The sequence below is a fragment of the Haplochromis burtoni genome, unplaced genomic scaffold (assembly GCF_018398535.1).
Source record: "Haplochromis burtoni strain Fernald_Lab_line unplaced genomic scaffold, NCSU_Asbu1 Contig_766, whole genome shotgun sequence".
Classification (NCBI taxonomy): Eukaryota; Metazoa; Chordata; class Actinopteri; order Cichliformes; family Cichlidae; genus Haplochromis; species Haplochromis burtoni.
The window spans coordinates 8165-23037 of NW_024583127.1; the positions used below are offsets into that span (position 1 = coordinate 8165).

General features: G+C 43.9%; 1 protein-coding gene across 2 annotated transcripts in view; it reads left to right on the forward strand.

The window, feature by feature from the left end:
• Positions 1 to 1133: 1133 nt before the first annotated feature.
• LOC102303335 (protein mono-ADP-ribosyltransferase PARP14) overlaps positions 1134 to 14873 on the forward strand; it is a gene marked incomplete at its 5' end in the record, with an annotated part of 33074 nt that continues 19334 nt past the window's right edge. For both annotated transcript variants that reach the window (XM_042215575.1, XM_042215576.1), the window contains 8 exon segments: positions 1134 to 1161; positions 1529 to 1597; positions 2422 to 2595; positions 6908 to 7033; positions 8671 to 8772; positions 9291 to 11472; positions 11763 to 11969; positions 12056 to 12122. In XM_042215575.1, coding sequence (XP_042071509.1) covers positions 1134 to 1161; positions 1529 to 1597; positions 2422 to 2595; positions 6908 to 7033; positions 8671 to 8772; positions 9291 to 11472; positions 11763 to 11969; positions 12056 to 12122 — 2955 coding nt within the window.

Here is a 14873-nt window from a genome sequence, read left to right on the forward strand (position 1 = left end):
ACGTGTTTTGGGCTGTACCAATCGGTCAGACTGTGAAAAACATTTGCAGTTTTATAGACTGCCAAAAGTTATTACAAATCAGGGCGAACAATGCAGGAAAGGACGCAGTTGAGGTTAGTGTGATGATAATATAATTCATATCAAGCTATTGACTTGAAAACCCTCCATATGTTGTTTATCACGACTCTGGTTTTACATGTCCTATCAGCACAGTTTATAAACTGGTATATGTCACCTTGTTGCTTTGTCATCTTGAAGTGGTCATGTGATTGGCTTACCACGACTACTTTATTCTTCCTCAGTCAAACAGCAGCACCGATTGTTTTGCCCCCTGAGCTCCAGATGTTGTGCCAGAAAGTGATCACCGTCCGCAGGAGCGCAGCTGCTTAAAGCTGTAGCGCCCAGATTACTTACAGCTACTTCCGTGCTGAGACACAGCCAGGACTGTGACAGTTTCTCAGCCGGGGATCCACTAATGCCGTCACTTCCTGCTGAAGAGACAAAAACACTCATATTTCTTTTGTTCCTGCATCTCTCAGGTAAAATAATTTCACAGAAAGCTTCTTCATTTCTAAATCAGCTGGTGGAGTGGAGTGTAAATAAACCCTAGTGGGGGCTGTCTCCAGTGGAGATGGTCCTGAGGGTCGTTAACACACTCTCGATGTACCAACCCCACCTTTATATGACTTACTGGGATCACCTGAACAAATGTGTGAGTGTGGGGTTGGACTGCAGGTGGCTGATAGCTGAAGTCCTGATTCAGCAGCTCCATCCACAGTGGGCACAGACGGCTCCTCAAACCTTCTTCTCAGAGGCCTCTCGATGAGGGCGAAACATCTTTAAAAGCCTAAAGAAGTCCAGTCCTACACAGATGCTTGATAAAGACTTTTGATTCAACTGATCACAAACTTGACGTCATTCTCATGCGAACGATCGGCAGGACTGATCGATGTTCTGACTTTGTGAGCTGGAGCCAGCAGGAGGTCAAACATTTGATTTGCAGTGCTTTGGTCAACTTTGTGTTGATTTTGGTTAATGTTGTTTTTTTCTTGACCAAAACTCTTTGAAATACTCATTAAACTGACTGCAGATCTATTTTTTTTAGATTAAATCTTATTTTTGTTTTTTCTCAGAGCCCAACAAGCAGCGACGATGTCTCAGGTAAATCCTCCTCTCAGCTCCTCTCCTCAGTTTTTATCATCACAGTTTATTTAGTTTTTTTAGCTTCTTTGTGTAAAATGAGCTGCAGTGATTGTTTGTGGTACTGAAGGGAGATTTTACTGGACTTTATTTAAGTTGAAGCACATTCACATCATGATTTGTCATGACGTCAGATACGTTTGTTAAACATGTTCTGATTTGACTGATTATCCATCGTTTTTATGAAGAAAAACAATAAGATCAACTTTAAATCAGTTTGATGTGTTCAAGCTTCATCTGAGCTTTTCTCTGAGCTCTGTGGTTCGATGTGTTCATGTTTGCTGATCATTACTCTAAACTGGACCAACTGGATCCTCTTGATTCTCAGACTCATCGACAGACTCAAAGAAGCCTCCGGCTGAACCTGGAAGTGGAGCTGCTGCTGCCAACAAAGAGGGTAAAAACAAACTGATGGAACAAATGTTGTGACAGTAATTTATGAAAACTGTGCCACAGCTGGAGCTGGTTCAAATGTAATATTTCTGTATGTGACACTTTGTTTTAATTCCTCTGGATTCCTCTGCTGTTAAAAGCTGTGGTCACACATGCACTGAGTGAACTTCAGCATGAACTCAATGTCTGAGTGTGACAGTAAATGTATTAAAACCGGTGTGAAGTCCAGTTGTGAGCACGTGTGAACAGAGCAGCAGCATGTGTGCCGATGTTCACAGTGTGGAGTAAATGTGCTGTGTGTGCAGATATAATAGTCAGGATAGAGAAATGCATCGAGACAGGGGGGGTGACTTTGTTACTATATTATGTAATGTCAGTGTTCATGAGACTCTCAGGTCTTATTGATGAGTTCTTGTTCATGGCGATGTGGTCCTGATGGAGTGGATCCCCCTCTTCAGAGGTCAGCTCACTGCTGCACACAGTGGACCTGCACTGTACTCATGCGGCTCACCTGGTTGTCACAGACTCTCAGTGTCGCAGGTTGACGCCTGTAGTCGTTGTGTGAAAGAGGTTTACTCAGCCGTGTGAATGACTCACAATTAAAATATTTTTATTAGAAATAAATAATAAGCACTTAGACCCTAGTGTTATGGAAACGGACGCGTGATTTCAGTCTTAAGTGAACAACGTCAGATCTGATTAGTCTCAAATTCTGTGACTCTATGAAGGAAATGTCAGTAAAGTTTCAGGAATAACAGGTGAACAAAAGCCTCCTTCCCTCACTGCTCACAGACACTTTCTTTGATCAGGTTTGTGTGTTTCTCTCAGACTCAGAGTCGTCTCAGAGCTGTGCGGTGGTTTTGGAAAACGTCACAGACAACATGTCCACAGATCTGCTCTCCATGCTGGTGGAGAACATCTCTGGGTTGGATGAGAACGGCTACAGCATGGAGAACATCTGGGAATCCAACAGCACCGTGGTCACATTCAAAAGCCCTGCAGGTAGGACACACCTGGACTTTTCCTCCCACACAAACACATTGAGGCACTACAGGGCCCAGATCTACTTTGTTAAAACCTTTGATTCTGATTTTACATTTTAAAACTCTTTATGCAGCAGTCAGAGAAATTGTGCAGATTTGTCCATATTTACAGACAATTTTAATAAAACTATAAGATAATAATTGAATAATTATTTTAATATACGTTTTTACAAAACTTGAAATATAAAAAACTGTTATCTTAATGTACGCTGTCCACTGGTGAGGTTTCAGGCACATGTGGGTTACTTTTTTCCTCTGTATAACCTTTCACTCCATGTCTGAGCTCAGTGTTCACGTTGGATTCAACCCCAGATCTCATTTCTCATGTTTTGGGGCGATCGTGGCTCAAGAGTTGGCAGTTTGTCTTGTAATCGGAAGGTTGCCGGTTCGAGCCCCGGCTTGGACAGTCTCGGTCGTTGTGTCCTTGGGCAAGACACTTCACCCGTTGCCTACTGGTGGTGGTCAGAGGGCCCGGTGGCGCCAGTGTCCGGCAGCCTCGCCTCTGTCAGTGCGCCCCAGGGTGGCTGTGGCTACAATGTAGCTTGCCATCACCAGTGTGTGGGTGGATGACTGGATATGTAAAGCGCTTTGGGGTCCTTAGGGACTAGAAAGCGATATTAAATAACCTGAAGATACTCCAAGATGGCGCCGAGTATGGCAGCCTCGTCGCGAGCTCCCCCAAGCAACGGCTTTCTTCTGTGTTTAATTTTACTTTTCCTTCATTTTTTCACGAGCAGCACTTGTCTCCTTGTGTATGACCGACAAACCTTACTGGACATAAAAGACGGTCTTTCTTATAACTTTCCGGAGTTCAAGTTTTGCAACACGGACGCTCCGTTCGCAGACCCCCCATTCATCTCACCTGAGACGCCTTTGTTCTCTGTCCCTGGAGGCCGCAAACGCCGACGCAGAGGGAAAAGATCTGGCGTTCTGGTTCGACTGAGACGGCGCACTTACAGACCACCGTTACCCAGTTTATTGCTGGCTAATGTGCAGTCTCTGGAGAACAAGCTGTGCGAGCTTCGGGCACGGATCTCATTCCAGCGAGAGATGCGGGACTGCTGCGTGATCTGCCTCACAGAAACCTGGCTATCGGACAAGGTACCGGACTCTGCAATACAACTGCCGGGGTTCTCCGTGCATCGCGCGGACAGGTCACAGGATCTTACTGGGAAAAGCAGAGGCGGTGGTGTGTGTTTCATGATCAACAACAGCTGGTGTGATTATGCGAACGTGCACCCGGTCAAATCCTTCTGCTCACCGGACCTGGAGTACCTGATGATTAAGTGCCGGCCATTTTGGCTACCGAGGGAATTTACAGCAGTGATTATTACGGCTGTTTACATTCCCCCACAAGCCGATACTGACCGAGCACTCAGGGAACTGTACAGCGCGATCAGCAGCGAGGAAACCGCACACCCAGAGGCGGCGTTTATCACAGCTGGAGACTTTAATAAGGGAAACCTGAAGAAAGTCTCACCAAAACTACATCAACACATTCCCTTTAATACACGTGGGAACCGGCTTCTCGACCACTGTTACACCTCTTTCCGGGATGCGTACAAAGCCCTCCCCCGCGCCCCATTCGGCCAATCAGATCACTGCTCCATCCTGCTCCTGCCCGCCTACAGGCAGAAGCTGAAACAGGAAGCTCCAACCCGGAGGGCGGTGCACTGTTGGACGGACCAATCGGAGTCTGCGCTGCGGGACTGTTTTGATCACGCGGACTGGGAAATGTTTCACGTGGCTAGAGACATTGATGAATACACAGACTCAGTCTGCGGATTTATCAGGAAATGCGTGGAAGATGTCGTCCCATCCAGAACAGTTAAATCCTTCCCAAATCAAAAACCCTGGATTAACGGAGATGTTCGCGCGGCACGGAGCACCGCCTTTGCCTCCGCGAACACATCGGACTACAAACACGCACATTACCAACTCCGGAAGACGATCAAAGCAGCCAAACGTGAGTACAGGGACAGGGTGGAGCAACAGTTTGACAACCCTCGGAGTATGTGGCAGGGACTAAACACGATCACAGACTTTAGAGGGAAAACCAGCACACCGCAGACCACGGCCTCTCTGTGTGAGGATCTAAACGTATTCTACGCTAGATTCGACGCAGCGAACACCATGAGACCGGACAGTGTGCGCACCGCGGATGACGTCAGTGCGCACACTGTGTCTGAGGAGGATGTGCGGAAGTGCTTCAGGAAGGTGAACGCACGCAAAGCTACAGGTCCGGACGGGATTCCCGGCCGGGTCCTCAAGTCATGCGCGGCTCAGCTGGCTGGAGTGTTCACGCACATCTTCAACCTTTCCCTCTCTCTGTCTGTAGTCCCAGCCTGCTTCAAAATGGCCACCATCGTCCCTGTACCCAAATCCTCCACCATCTCCTCATTGAACGACTGGCGACCTGTAGCCCTGACCCCCATCGTAAGCAAATGCTTCGAGAAGCTGGTCAGGGACTTCATCTGCTCTGCACTACCCGACTCACTGGACCCTCTACAGTTCGCATACCGCCACAACAGGTCCACTGATGATGCCATAGCCCTGACACTACACACTGCCCTGTCACACCTGGAGAAGAGAGACACGTATGTGAGAATGCTGTTTGTAGATTACAGCTCAGCATTCAATACCATCGTTCCCTCGAAGCTGGACAGGAAACTGCAGGATCTAGGACTGAGCAGCTCCCTCTGCAGCTGGATCCTTAGCTTCCTGTCTGACAGACGCCAAGTGGTCAGACTGGGCAGCATCACCTCATCCCCCATCACACTGAACACTGGTGCTCCACAGGGGTGTGTACTGAGCCCTCTCCTGTACTCACTCTACACCTACGACTGCACAGCCACTAACAACTCCAACATCATTGTGAAGTTTGCGGACGACACTACAGTGGTGGGTCTTATCACCAATGGTGATGAGACGGCTTACAGGGAGGAGGTCAGCGCCCTGACCCACTGGTGTCAAGACAACCATCTCACCCTCAACGTCGCAAAGACAAAGGAGTTGATAGTGGACTTCCGGAGGTGCAGAGAAGTACACACCCCCATCACCATCAACGGCGCTGCTGTGGAGAGAGTGAGCAGCTTCCGGTTCCTTGGTGTACATCTGGCTGAGGATCTTACGTGGTCAGTACACACAAACAAAACAGTGAAGAAGGCGCAGCAGCGCCTCTTCTTTCTCAGGAGACTGAAAAGATTCGGCATGAGCCCCCGCATCCTCAGGACCTTCTATCACTGTGCCATTGAGAGCATCCTCACTGGATGCATCACCACCTGGTATGGCAACAGCACCGCCTACAACCGCAAAGCTCTCCAGCGAGTAGTGCGGTGCTCTGAACGGATAATTGGAGGTGAGCTTCCCTCCCTCCAAGACATCTACAGGAAGCGCTGCCTGAGGAAAGCGGGGAGGATCATCAAGGACTCCAGTCACCCCAGCCATAAACTGTTCAGACTGCTTCCATCAGGAAGGAGGTTCTGCAGCATCCGGTCCCGAACCAGCAGACTGAGAGACAGCTTCTTCCATCAGGCCATCAGACTGCTGAACACGTCATAGACACCTCAGCTTCACTACTGGAACTTCAACATTATGCACTCCACACTGTATATAAATGCCACTTGTTTTGCACATATTCAACTCTGTATATTTTATATATTTTATTATTATTATTATTATTTTTTTTTTTTTTACTATTTAATTTGTAAAAATGTGTACACACACACACACACACACACACACACACACACACACACACACACACACACACGTAGGAAAATATTTAGTATACACATCCAGAAATGCATACACTATTATATATTGTACATATATTTATTAGTTTCAGATGTAGCCATTCTTGTATTTCTCGTTTGTGTTGTTGTTTGCACATCTCTGTTGCTTGTGAAGCTCGCACACAAGAATTTCACTCAGCATGTGCTGTACCAGTGTACCTGCACATGCGATGTGAACTAAAAGTGATTTGATTTGATTTGATTTGACCATTTACCATTTTGGAAATGTTGCTTTAAGATGTTTATATTTTCAAACCGTGTCTTTCAAATGTCCTTACAAACATTGTACAGCTGATATCAGTGGACAGCTTATGCTGGCTCAGTCTTTGAGATTAAACATTGATTTTAACCTTGAAACAAGTTCTATTAGAAATAACACTAAAATAAATAAATCTGACATTTTATAGCCCAGCTCTGTCTCTCATCCTCTGATGAAACAGTTTAAGTCTGAAAGGATTAATCTGGATTATTTTGCAGATGTGGAGAGATTCCTCTCTGTAAGTCAGACCAGCTCAAAGATGAAGAAGCATGGACTGACCGCTCGGCCTCTGGAGGCAGCAACGAACATCCGAGTGGAGAGTCTTCCTCCGACTGTGGTTGAAGGTACATATGCTCCTAAAAACCATAGACTGTTCTGAGTTAACTTCAATAATTACTTCCTCCAAACCATCAACGTGTCTTTTAGACCCCATTCCTACAAAACTGCTCAAAGAAGTCCTGCCATTAATTAATTCTTCGATCTTAAATATGATCAACCTATCTCTAATGATCGGCTATGTACCACAGGCCTTCAAGCTGGCTGTAGTTAAACCTTTACTCAAAAAGCATCTCTAGACCCAGCAGTCTTAGCTAATTATAGGCCAATCTCCAACCTTCCTTTCATATCAAACATCCTTGAAAGAGTAGTTGTCAAACAGCTAACAGATCATCTGCAGAGGAATGGTTTATTTGAAGAGTTTCAGTCAGGTTTCAGAGCTCAGCACAGAAACAGCTTTAGTGAAGGTTACAAATGATCTTCTTATGGCCTCTGACAGTGGACTCATCTCTGTGCTTGTCCTGCTAGACCTTCAGTGCAGCGTTCGATACTGTCGACCATAATATCCTATTAGAGCGATTAGAACATGCTGTAGGTATTACAGGTACTGCACTGCAGTGGTTTGTATCATATCTATCTAATAGACTCCAGTTTGTGCATGTAAATGGAGAGTCCTCTTCACACACTGAGGTTAATTATGGAGTTCCACAGGGTTCAGTGCTAGGACCAATTCTGTTTACATTATACATGCTTCCCTTAGGCAGCATCATTAGAAGACATAGCATACATTTTCACTGCTATGCAGATGACACCCAGCTCTATCTGTCCATGAAGCCAGATAACACACACCAATTAGTTAAACTGCAGGAATGTCTTAAAGACATAAAGACCTGGATGGCCGCTAACTTTCTGCTTCTTAATTCAGATAAAACTGAGGTTATTGTACTCGGCCCTAAAATCTTATAAATATGGTATGCTAACCAGATTCTTACTCTGGAATGTCATTATTATCAGAAGTCCTACAAACTCCCTGAAAAGCCTTCAGTTAATCCAAAGTGTTGCAGCAAGAGTCCTGACAGGGACTTGATTCATGTGAAGTTGCTGATTGTGTGTATTTGTGTGTATTTTAAAGCTTTGTTGCATATTTGTTGACGATTCCTTTTCTCCTGGTTTTCTTTTTTTGTTGTTACCATTTCACATTATCCGGGTTTTAAATTTCTTTAAACACACTGTAATATGTGTGTAATATAATAAAAAAACAGATCTGTTTTTTTCCTCTTTCGTGAGGTTCAGCACATATTACAGTGTATTTTCAATATATGGGATGAATTATTAGAATTGTAGATCCTAGCATGTCTCAGGATTTCTTGCCAAAACTGTTTCAGAAAAACACCTGCAGAAAAAAAAAGATTCTCACACATAGTAGATTCTATATTATTAGAGTTTTTTGTGATGTTTTGGAAAAATTATATCTGTCAGTTTGAGCTGACTTTTATTTACGGCATAAATATGTGTTTTAAAACAAGAGTTATGTCATGTTATTTACAATGAATGCTGGATGTCCTGAGGGGGTTCTGCTGTTCCTGAGCTCATTCATCATTACACAAACCTCACGTTATTGTCAAATTTCATGGAGACGAACCTTTAGAAATTGAATTTATCCTTTAAGCAGCTGTAAAATTGTGTATTTCTGTCTTATTTCTAGACATGCTGGAGCTGTATTTTGAGAAGACTTGGACTCTGCCGGCCAAAATTGTCATGATCCCAACTGAACAGGCTGCCATCATCACTTTCAGCGACCCTAAAGGTTTATTTAGCACGGTGGCATGTTGGTTAGCACGGTGGTTAGCATGGTAGCCGCACAGCAAGAGGGTCCTGACCCTAACCCTATTCACACACTGGTGGAGACAAGCTACAGTTGTAACCACAGCTGCCCTGGGGCAGACTGACGGATAGGTTAATTGATTAATCTAAATTGCCCATAGGTGTGAATCTGTGAGTGAACGTGAGTCTATGTGCGTCTATGTGTTAGTGTTCTGGCGACCTGTCCAGGGTGTACCCCGCCTCTCACCCTATGACAGCTGGGATAGGCTCCAGTGCCCCCCGCAACCCTGGAAAGGATAAGCGGAAGCGAATGGATGGATGGATGAAATAATTTGAATATGAAAGGAGTTATAGAAGAATGTTTTATGTCTGTGGGGTTATGTCAGATAAAAAAAGGTTCAAAACCCCTTGTGACTTGGATAAATCTTTATAGAAAAATTAAAAAAAAAACCTTAACACCACTTACCTAACCTTTGCTTCTCTGCTCCTTGTTTGCTGCAGTTGTGGAAAAGATTTGTGTAAAGAAAGATCTCGAGATGAAATCTATCACAGTGAAGGTATATCCATACTATGAGTCACTGGGAACCGCCTTGTACAGCAAAGAACGCCCAACATGGAAGATGCCCGAGCCCTTCACAGAGCCTGTTCACCACGTTATCTGGAAATTCCTTGTGGAGAAGAAACTATCAGAACACATCAATGATCAGATGCGTCCACACTTCTGCAGAGTGGATTTGAATGACCCTGAAGTGAAACTCAGCCCTGTGCCTGAGTTTTTGAGGCAGCAAGATCTGACAGCAGAACATGTAGAAAACTGGATGAGTAAGGCCCAAGAGGCCTTCCGTCGCCTGATGTCTCAGTACACGGCATTCGAATGTCAAGCAAATACACCGGGATGGACAGCTGCAGAGAAAGATGTCCGTTCGGTGGTGAAGGAAGATGCCATCCTGGTGCTGGATGCATCCAAAGGGGTTCTGACTGTTGCTGGCCGAGCTGATGATATAAAACGAATCAGGGCTCCTGTGGAGAAGATTCTTCTGAAAGCCATGAGTCACATTGAACGACAGACAAACAGCATCTCTGAGGAAATGATTTTGTCCCCTGCATGGTTCTACATCCTGAAGCTGGAGGGGCTCCAGAAAGCTGCTCTGGACATTTCTCCTGAGATGAAACTCTCTTATGATGAAGGCACCCAGAAGTTAACCATTACAGGACTCAGTGCAGAGGTCTACAAGACTAAGTCATGGATCTTGGAGAGGAATGTGAATATGAGTAAGAAACAACAGAATGTCCCCCCATGTCTTCTAGACTTTCTCAGAACATTGGATCCGATGGACATGTCCCAGGATCTGTTCACATCTCAAGGCATCAGTGCAGTCTACACCATCGACAACAAAGGGCTTCTCCTGTTTGGGAGTTCTGACAGAATCCTTGCTGATGCGGAAAGTAAGATGAAGGCTGCTTTGGCTCATCAGATTGTAAATGTGGAAGATCCGGAAGTTCTAAAACTCCCTACCTGGATGGACCTGAAACAAAACCTGCTGGATACCTACAACTTATCGAAGAAAAAAACTGTGGCCATTCAGATGCACCCAGAGAGAAAAATAACAGTGGCTGGTTTTGTGAATCCAGTGAAAGAGGTCAGCCAGAGTCTGAGGGAGTTTGTTGAGAACTACTCACGAGTTCAAGAAACCATTCGTGTCCAATCCTGTGCTGCTGTTCAGTTTATTGAAAAGAAAAGAACAGAGGAATGGTCCAGTATTGCCAAAGATAATAATGTTTCAGTAAGTTTTCATGTACAGAGGCCAAGAATCAGCTTTGCTGGAGCTCGTCTTCATGTCCAGAAAACCAAATCCTGCTTTAGGGAACTGGCCAGTGCTCTCTTCACTGACACCTTAACTGTGGACAAGCCAGGAGCAAAGAAATACTTCCAAACCCAAGGAAGCATTTTCCTGTCTACAATAATGAATGAGTTAAGATGTGTTATTCTCCTTCGTCCAGAGATTGATGAAGAAGAAGAAGAAGAAGAAGAAGAAGCAGAGAATTATGGAGGAGAAACTACCCTGTGCAGAGTGCAGACCAACAGTGGAGTTCTGATTTCTGTCAGTAAGGTGGACATCTGCAGCTTTGGTGTGGACGCTGTGGTCAATGCAGCTAATGAGGACTTAGACCACATTGGTGGCCTGGCTCTGGCACTGCTAAGGGCTGCAGGACCACAGCTGCAGAGAGAAAGCAGCGACTACGTCGCTAAAAATGGACGTCTACGTCCTGGTGACGCCATCATAACAGATGCCTACAACCTGCCTTGCAAACATGTTGTCCATGCAGTTGGTCCACGATTCTCTGACTTTGACAGGAAGACAGCAGTGTCACGCCTGAAGACTGCAGTTAGAGAAAGTCTGAGACAAGCAGAGATGGCCAACTGCTCCAGCATTGCACTGCCAGCGATCAGCTCGGGCATCTTTGGTTTCCCTGTTGACCTCTGTGCTGAGACCATAGCCCAGGCAGTTCGGGAGCACTGTGACAGCCCACAAGGTCTGAGATCATTAACTGAGATTCACCTGGTGGACAACAACGATAGCACCATCAGAGTCATGGCTACAGCTGTGAGCAAGGAGTTCTCTGACCTCAGACCCATGACCATCCCACAGCAAGCAGGCGGGAAACGAACAGGAGCTTCAGGGTAATTTAACTTTTTTAATAATGAATTTTTACTGCATGCAACTCAACATTGGTTATATGATAAAATCCAAAAATAAAATAGACGAGGAAAAAATTAAGTTACTTTTTCTGTGTTTCAGCAACATCTACTGTAATATTTAAACTTCTGATGAAGTGTTAGCTTTATTTTGATACCAAGATACTTTACTCAGGGTTTGTGCTTGCAAAGAAACTTACATGCAGCATGTAAGTTGAATGTCCGCCATTTTATTAAAACAAAGTGAACTTAAACATTTTAAAATTGTTTCTCAGTGGATATCACCGAGGTCGAGGCAAACGAGGTCAGAGCCAGTCACATGGTGCCAGTTGGTCTGAAACAGGAGGAAGAGGAGGAAGAGGAGGAAGAGGAGGAGGACGAGGAGGAGGACGAGGAGGAAGAGGTGAATCTTGGGGAAATCATCAGGGTAACAGGGGAAGCCAAAGTCCCAAGCAACACACCAGCCACGGAGAGCACGGAGGGTAAGGTTCCTCATCTTCTTTTCTTTGGTTGTATAAAACTCTGCCAGAGTGTGATGTCATCAGTGCTGTTATCTGATTGGGTGTAGGTTGGAGCAGACCACGGCTGAGGGATTGAAGATCATTCTGTGCAGGGGAAACATTGAGGACCAGACTGTGAGTACCTGTGGTGCTGTTTGGATCACGACTGAGAGGATTCTGTAAACTGCTGGTTTAGAGCTAATTATAACATGAGAACATAGAATTAGATCACATACACAGAAAAACCAAGATTAAAGGTTAATTCTAGATTATTACAATTTGTAGAAAATCTTTATAGTTTTGTCCTTTGTTGATCACTCTCTGTTGACCCCTATCTGACCACTCACATTCCTTTGCTTATCACACGTCTTTTTATTAGTCTTTACTTCTCAAACTTTGCAGATTACTAGGATAAACACAGTGCCTTGAAAATGTATTCACAACTCTTCACAACTTTTCCACATTTTGTCACATTTCAGCCACAAACATAAATGTATTTTATTTCTATTTTTGTGAGATTGGTCAATCAAAGTAGCACATAATTGTGAAGTGTTTATACCTGGTGTTTTTATGAATAGAAATCTGAAAAGTGTGGCGTGCATTTATATTTACCTTTACTCTGATACCCCTAAATAAAATATTGAGTATATCTTTACGATTTACTGATAATCAGCAAAACGAAACAAAGAGATGAGGAGAGAAAAAAGAGCAAAGAAAAGAAGAGACAGTGTTTGATCTTAGGAAAAAGAGTCGTCATTTTCTGTTTAGAAAAAAGAAGATTCCTATGTTCGTTTGAGAGTTTAAAAAAAAAAAACAAAAAAAAAAAAAAAAAAAATTAAAGCAATTAGCACATAATTTAAGCATAAACACAAAAAATTAACAAATCAAACAAACAAACAAACACAAAAACAAAAAACCAAAAAAAAAAAAAAAATAAATAAAAAAATAAAAAAAATAAATAAGGAGTTAGTATTGGAGCGCTAGCTGGTAAGAAAAAAGAAATACTCTGATACCCCTAAATAAAATATTGAGTACTATCTTTATGAGTTACTGATACAACAGCAAAAAGAAACAAAGAGAGAGAGAATTACAATGCTGAAAACACAGAATCAGATCACTATTTACATTCACAGTTTGGCGTCAGCCCTCTGTGTGTCACAGTAACAGAGATGGTTTAGTTTCATCACAGTACAGAAGTGTGAATCGCTTTAATTATCTCTGGAATATGAGTTCATCCAACAGGAACGAAGCTCATTTCTGCTTTGGGTGTTTAGTCATCTCGGTTTAACAGTCTCTGGTTCCCGATGCCAACATCTCCACCGAGCTAAAAAAAACAAACCTGACCTGATGAGCAGAAGTGCAATGCAAACATTTCAGTCTGCTAATACTGATCAGATCCAAAACGCACCCGTTAATGGCCGAGACATTCGCCTTGCTTACGTCATGGTCCTGGATCGGTGACCCAGGGTTTCGTGTTGTTATTAATCTTTGATTTCATCATGATTTATCATTGCTAGTCTCTTGGTTTCTGTTGTGTATTCTAGCTCCGTAAGTTCTTTAGTATTTCCTGATTTCTAGTCTTTAGGTTTTGTTTACGTGCCTCCCCTGTGTTCCTTGTTATGTCTACTCTTTACCTTCCTGTCCCACATTACAGGTCTTGATGTTCTCTGTGTCTTCCTTGTCATCCTTGCCTCTGCGTTCGTGTATTTCCTGTTTTACTTTGAAAGTCTGTGTCCTATGTCAGTGTATTTTGCTTTTCTTCTTTTGTCTCTTTATGTCAGCTTAGCCCCAGCTGTGCTTCCCTCCTGTTTCCTTTCCCTCATTACTTCCTGGTGTATTTAAGCCCTGTGTTTTCCTCCGTGCGTTGTTGTGTCGTGCCCTTACACTGCTGTGTGTTTTCTCTATGCTCCTGAGTCCCATTGTTACTTCCTGTCAGTTCCAAGTCCCTTTGTTTCTATTTCCCTCGACTCACATATTCTGAGTCTTAGTGTCCTAGCTTCTAGTTTCATGTTTTGGTTCTTCTATTGAGTCTTTGAGTTTTTTTTAGCGAATAAAGCTGCTGCTTTGAGTTTACCTTTTGTGTCCTCAGTTTGGGTCCTCATCCTGTCTGCCACACAGCAGAACCACAACAGTTTACATCACAAAAGACGTTAAAATACAAAATCTCAAACCCATTAACCAGAATACAATTTGCAGTAATTCACATGTTTAAGATTTAGGTTAAAACAAAAAGTATAGTTATAACAGTCTGTGTTACACTGTTCCTACCATACATCTGTGAAGAATTGTTATCATTTAATGTGAAATATCAAAGGGAAACTTTTACTGTGGGGCTGAATATTTGGCTCAGGGTTGTTTTTGCTGTTTTAACTTTTACAAAATCTAATCCGGCCAGCCTGAGCAGACGCCTGCTTTGCTGTAAGCAGTTTGGTATCGTCTGCCACACTGTGCAGACATTTAGTTCCTCGGCCATTTGGTTTTAAAAATGAAAATCATAAAATGTTTTTGTATTTTTGCGTGAACCGTTGATTGTTCAAGCTTAAACTCTGTGCCATTTTGCTTTTGTTCCACAGACTGACGTCATCGTCAACACCATCTCAGAGGACATGAACCTGAGGCAGGGAGCTGTGTCCAAAGCCATCCTGTCAGCAGCTGGAAGCAGTCTGCAGGACGCCATCTACTCTGAAGCCAGAAGGGACACACTGCAAGACGGGGAAGTCGTCGTCACTGACAGCTACAACCTCACATGTCTCAAAGTCTTTCATGCTGTTTGTCCATCCTGGGACAACGGAGGCGGCCAGGCAGAGGAGGTGAGGCTTCTTATTGAAGGTTAGACAATTAATGTGGGTCCAGTGACGGCTGAATCTGTAGTAATGAATGTGGATG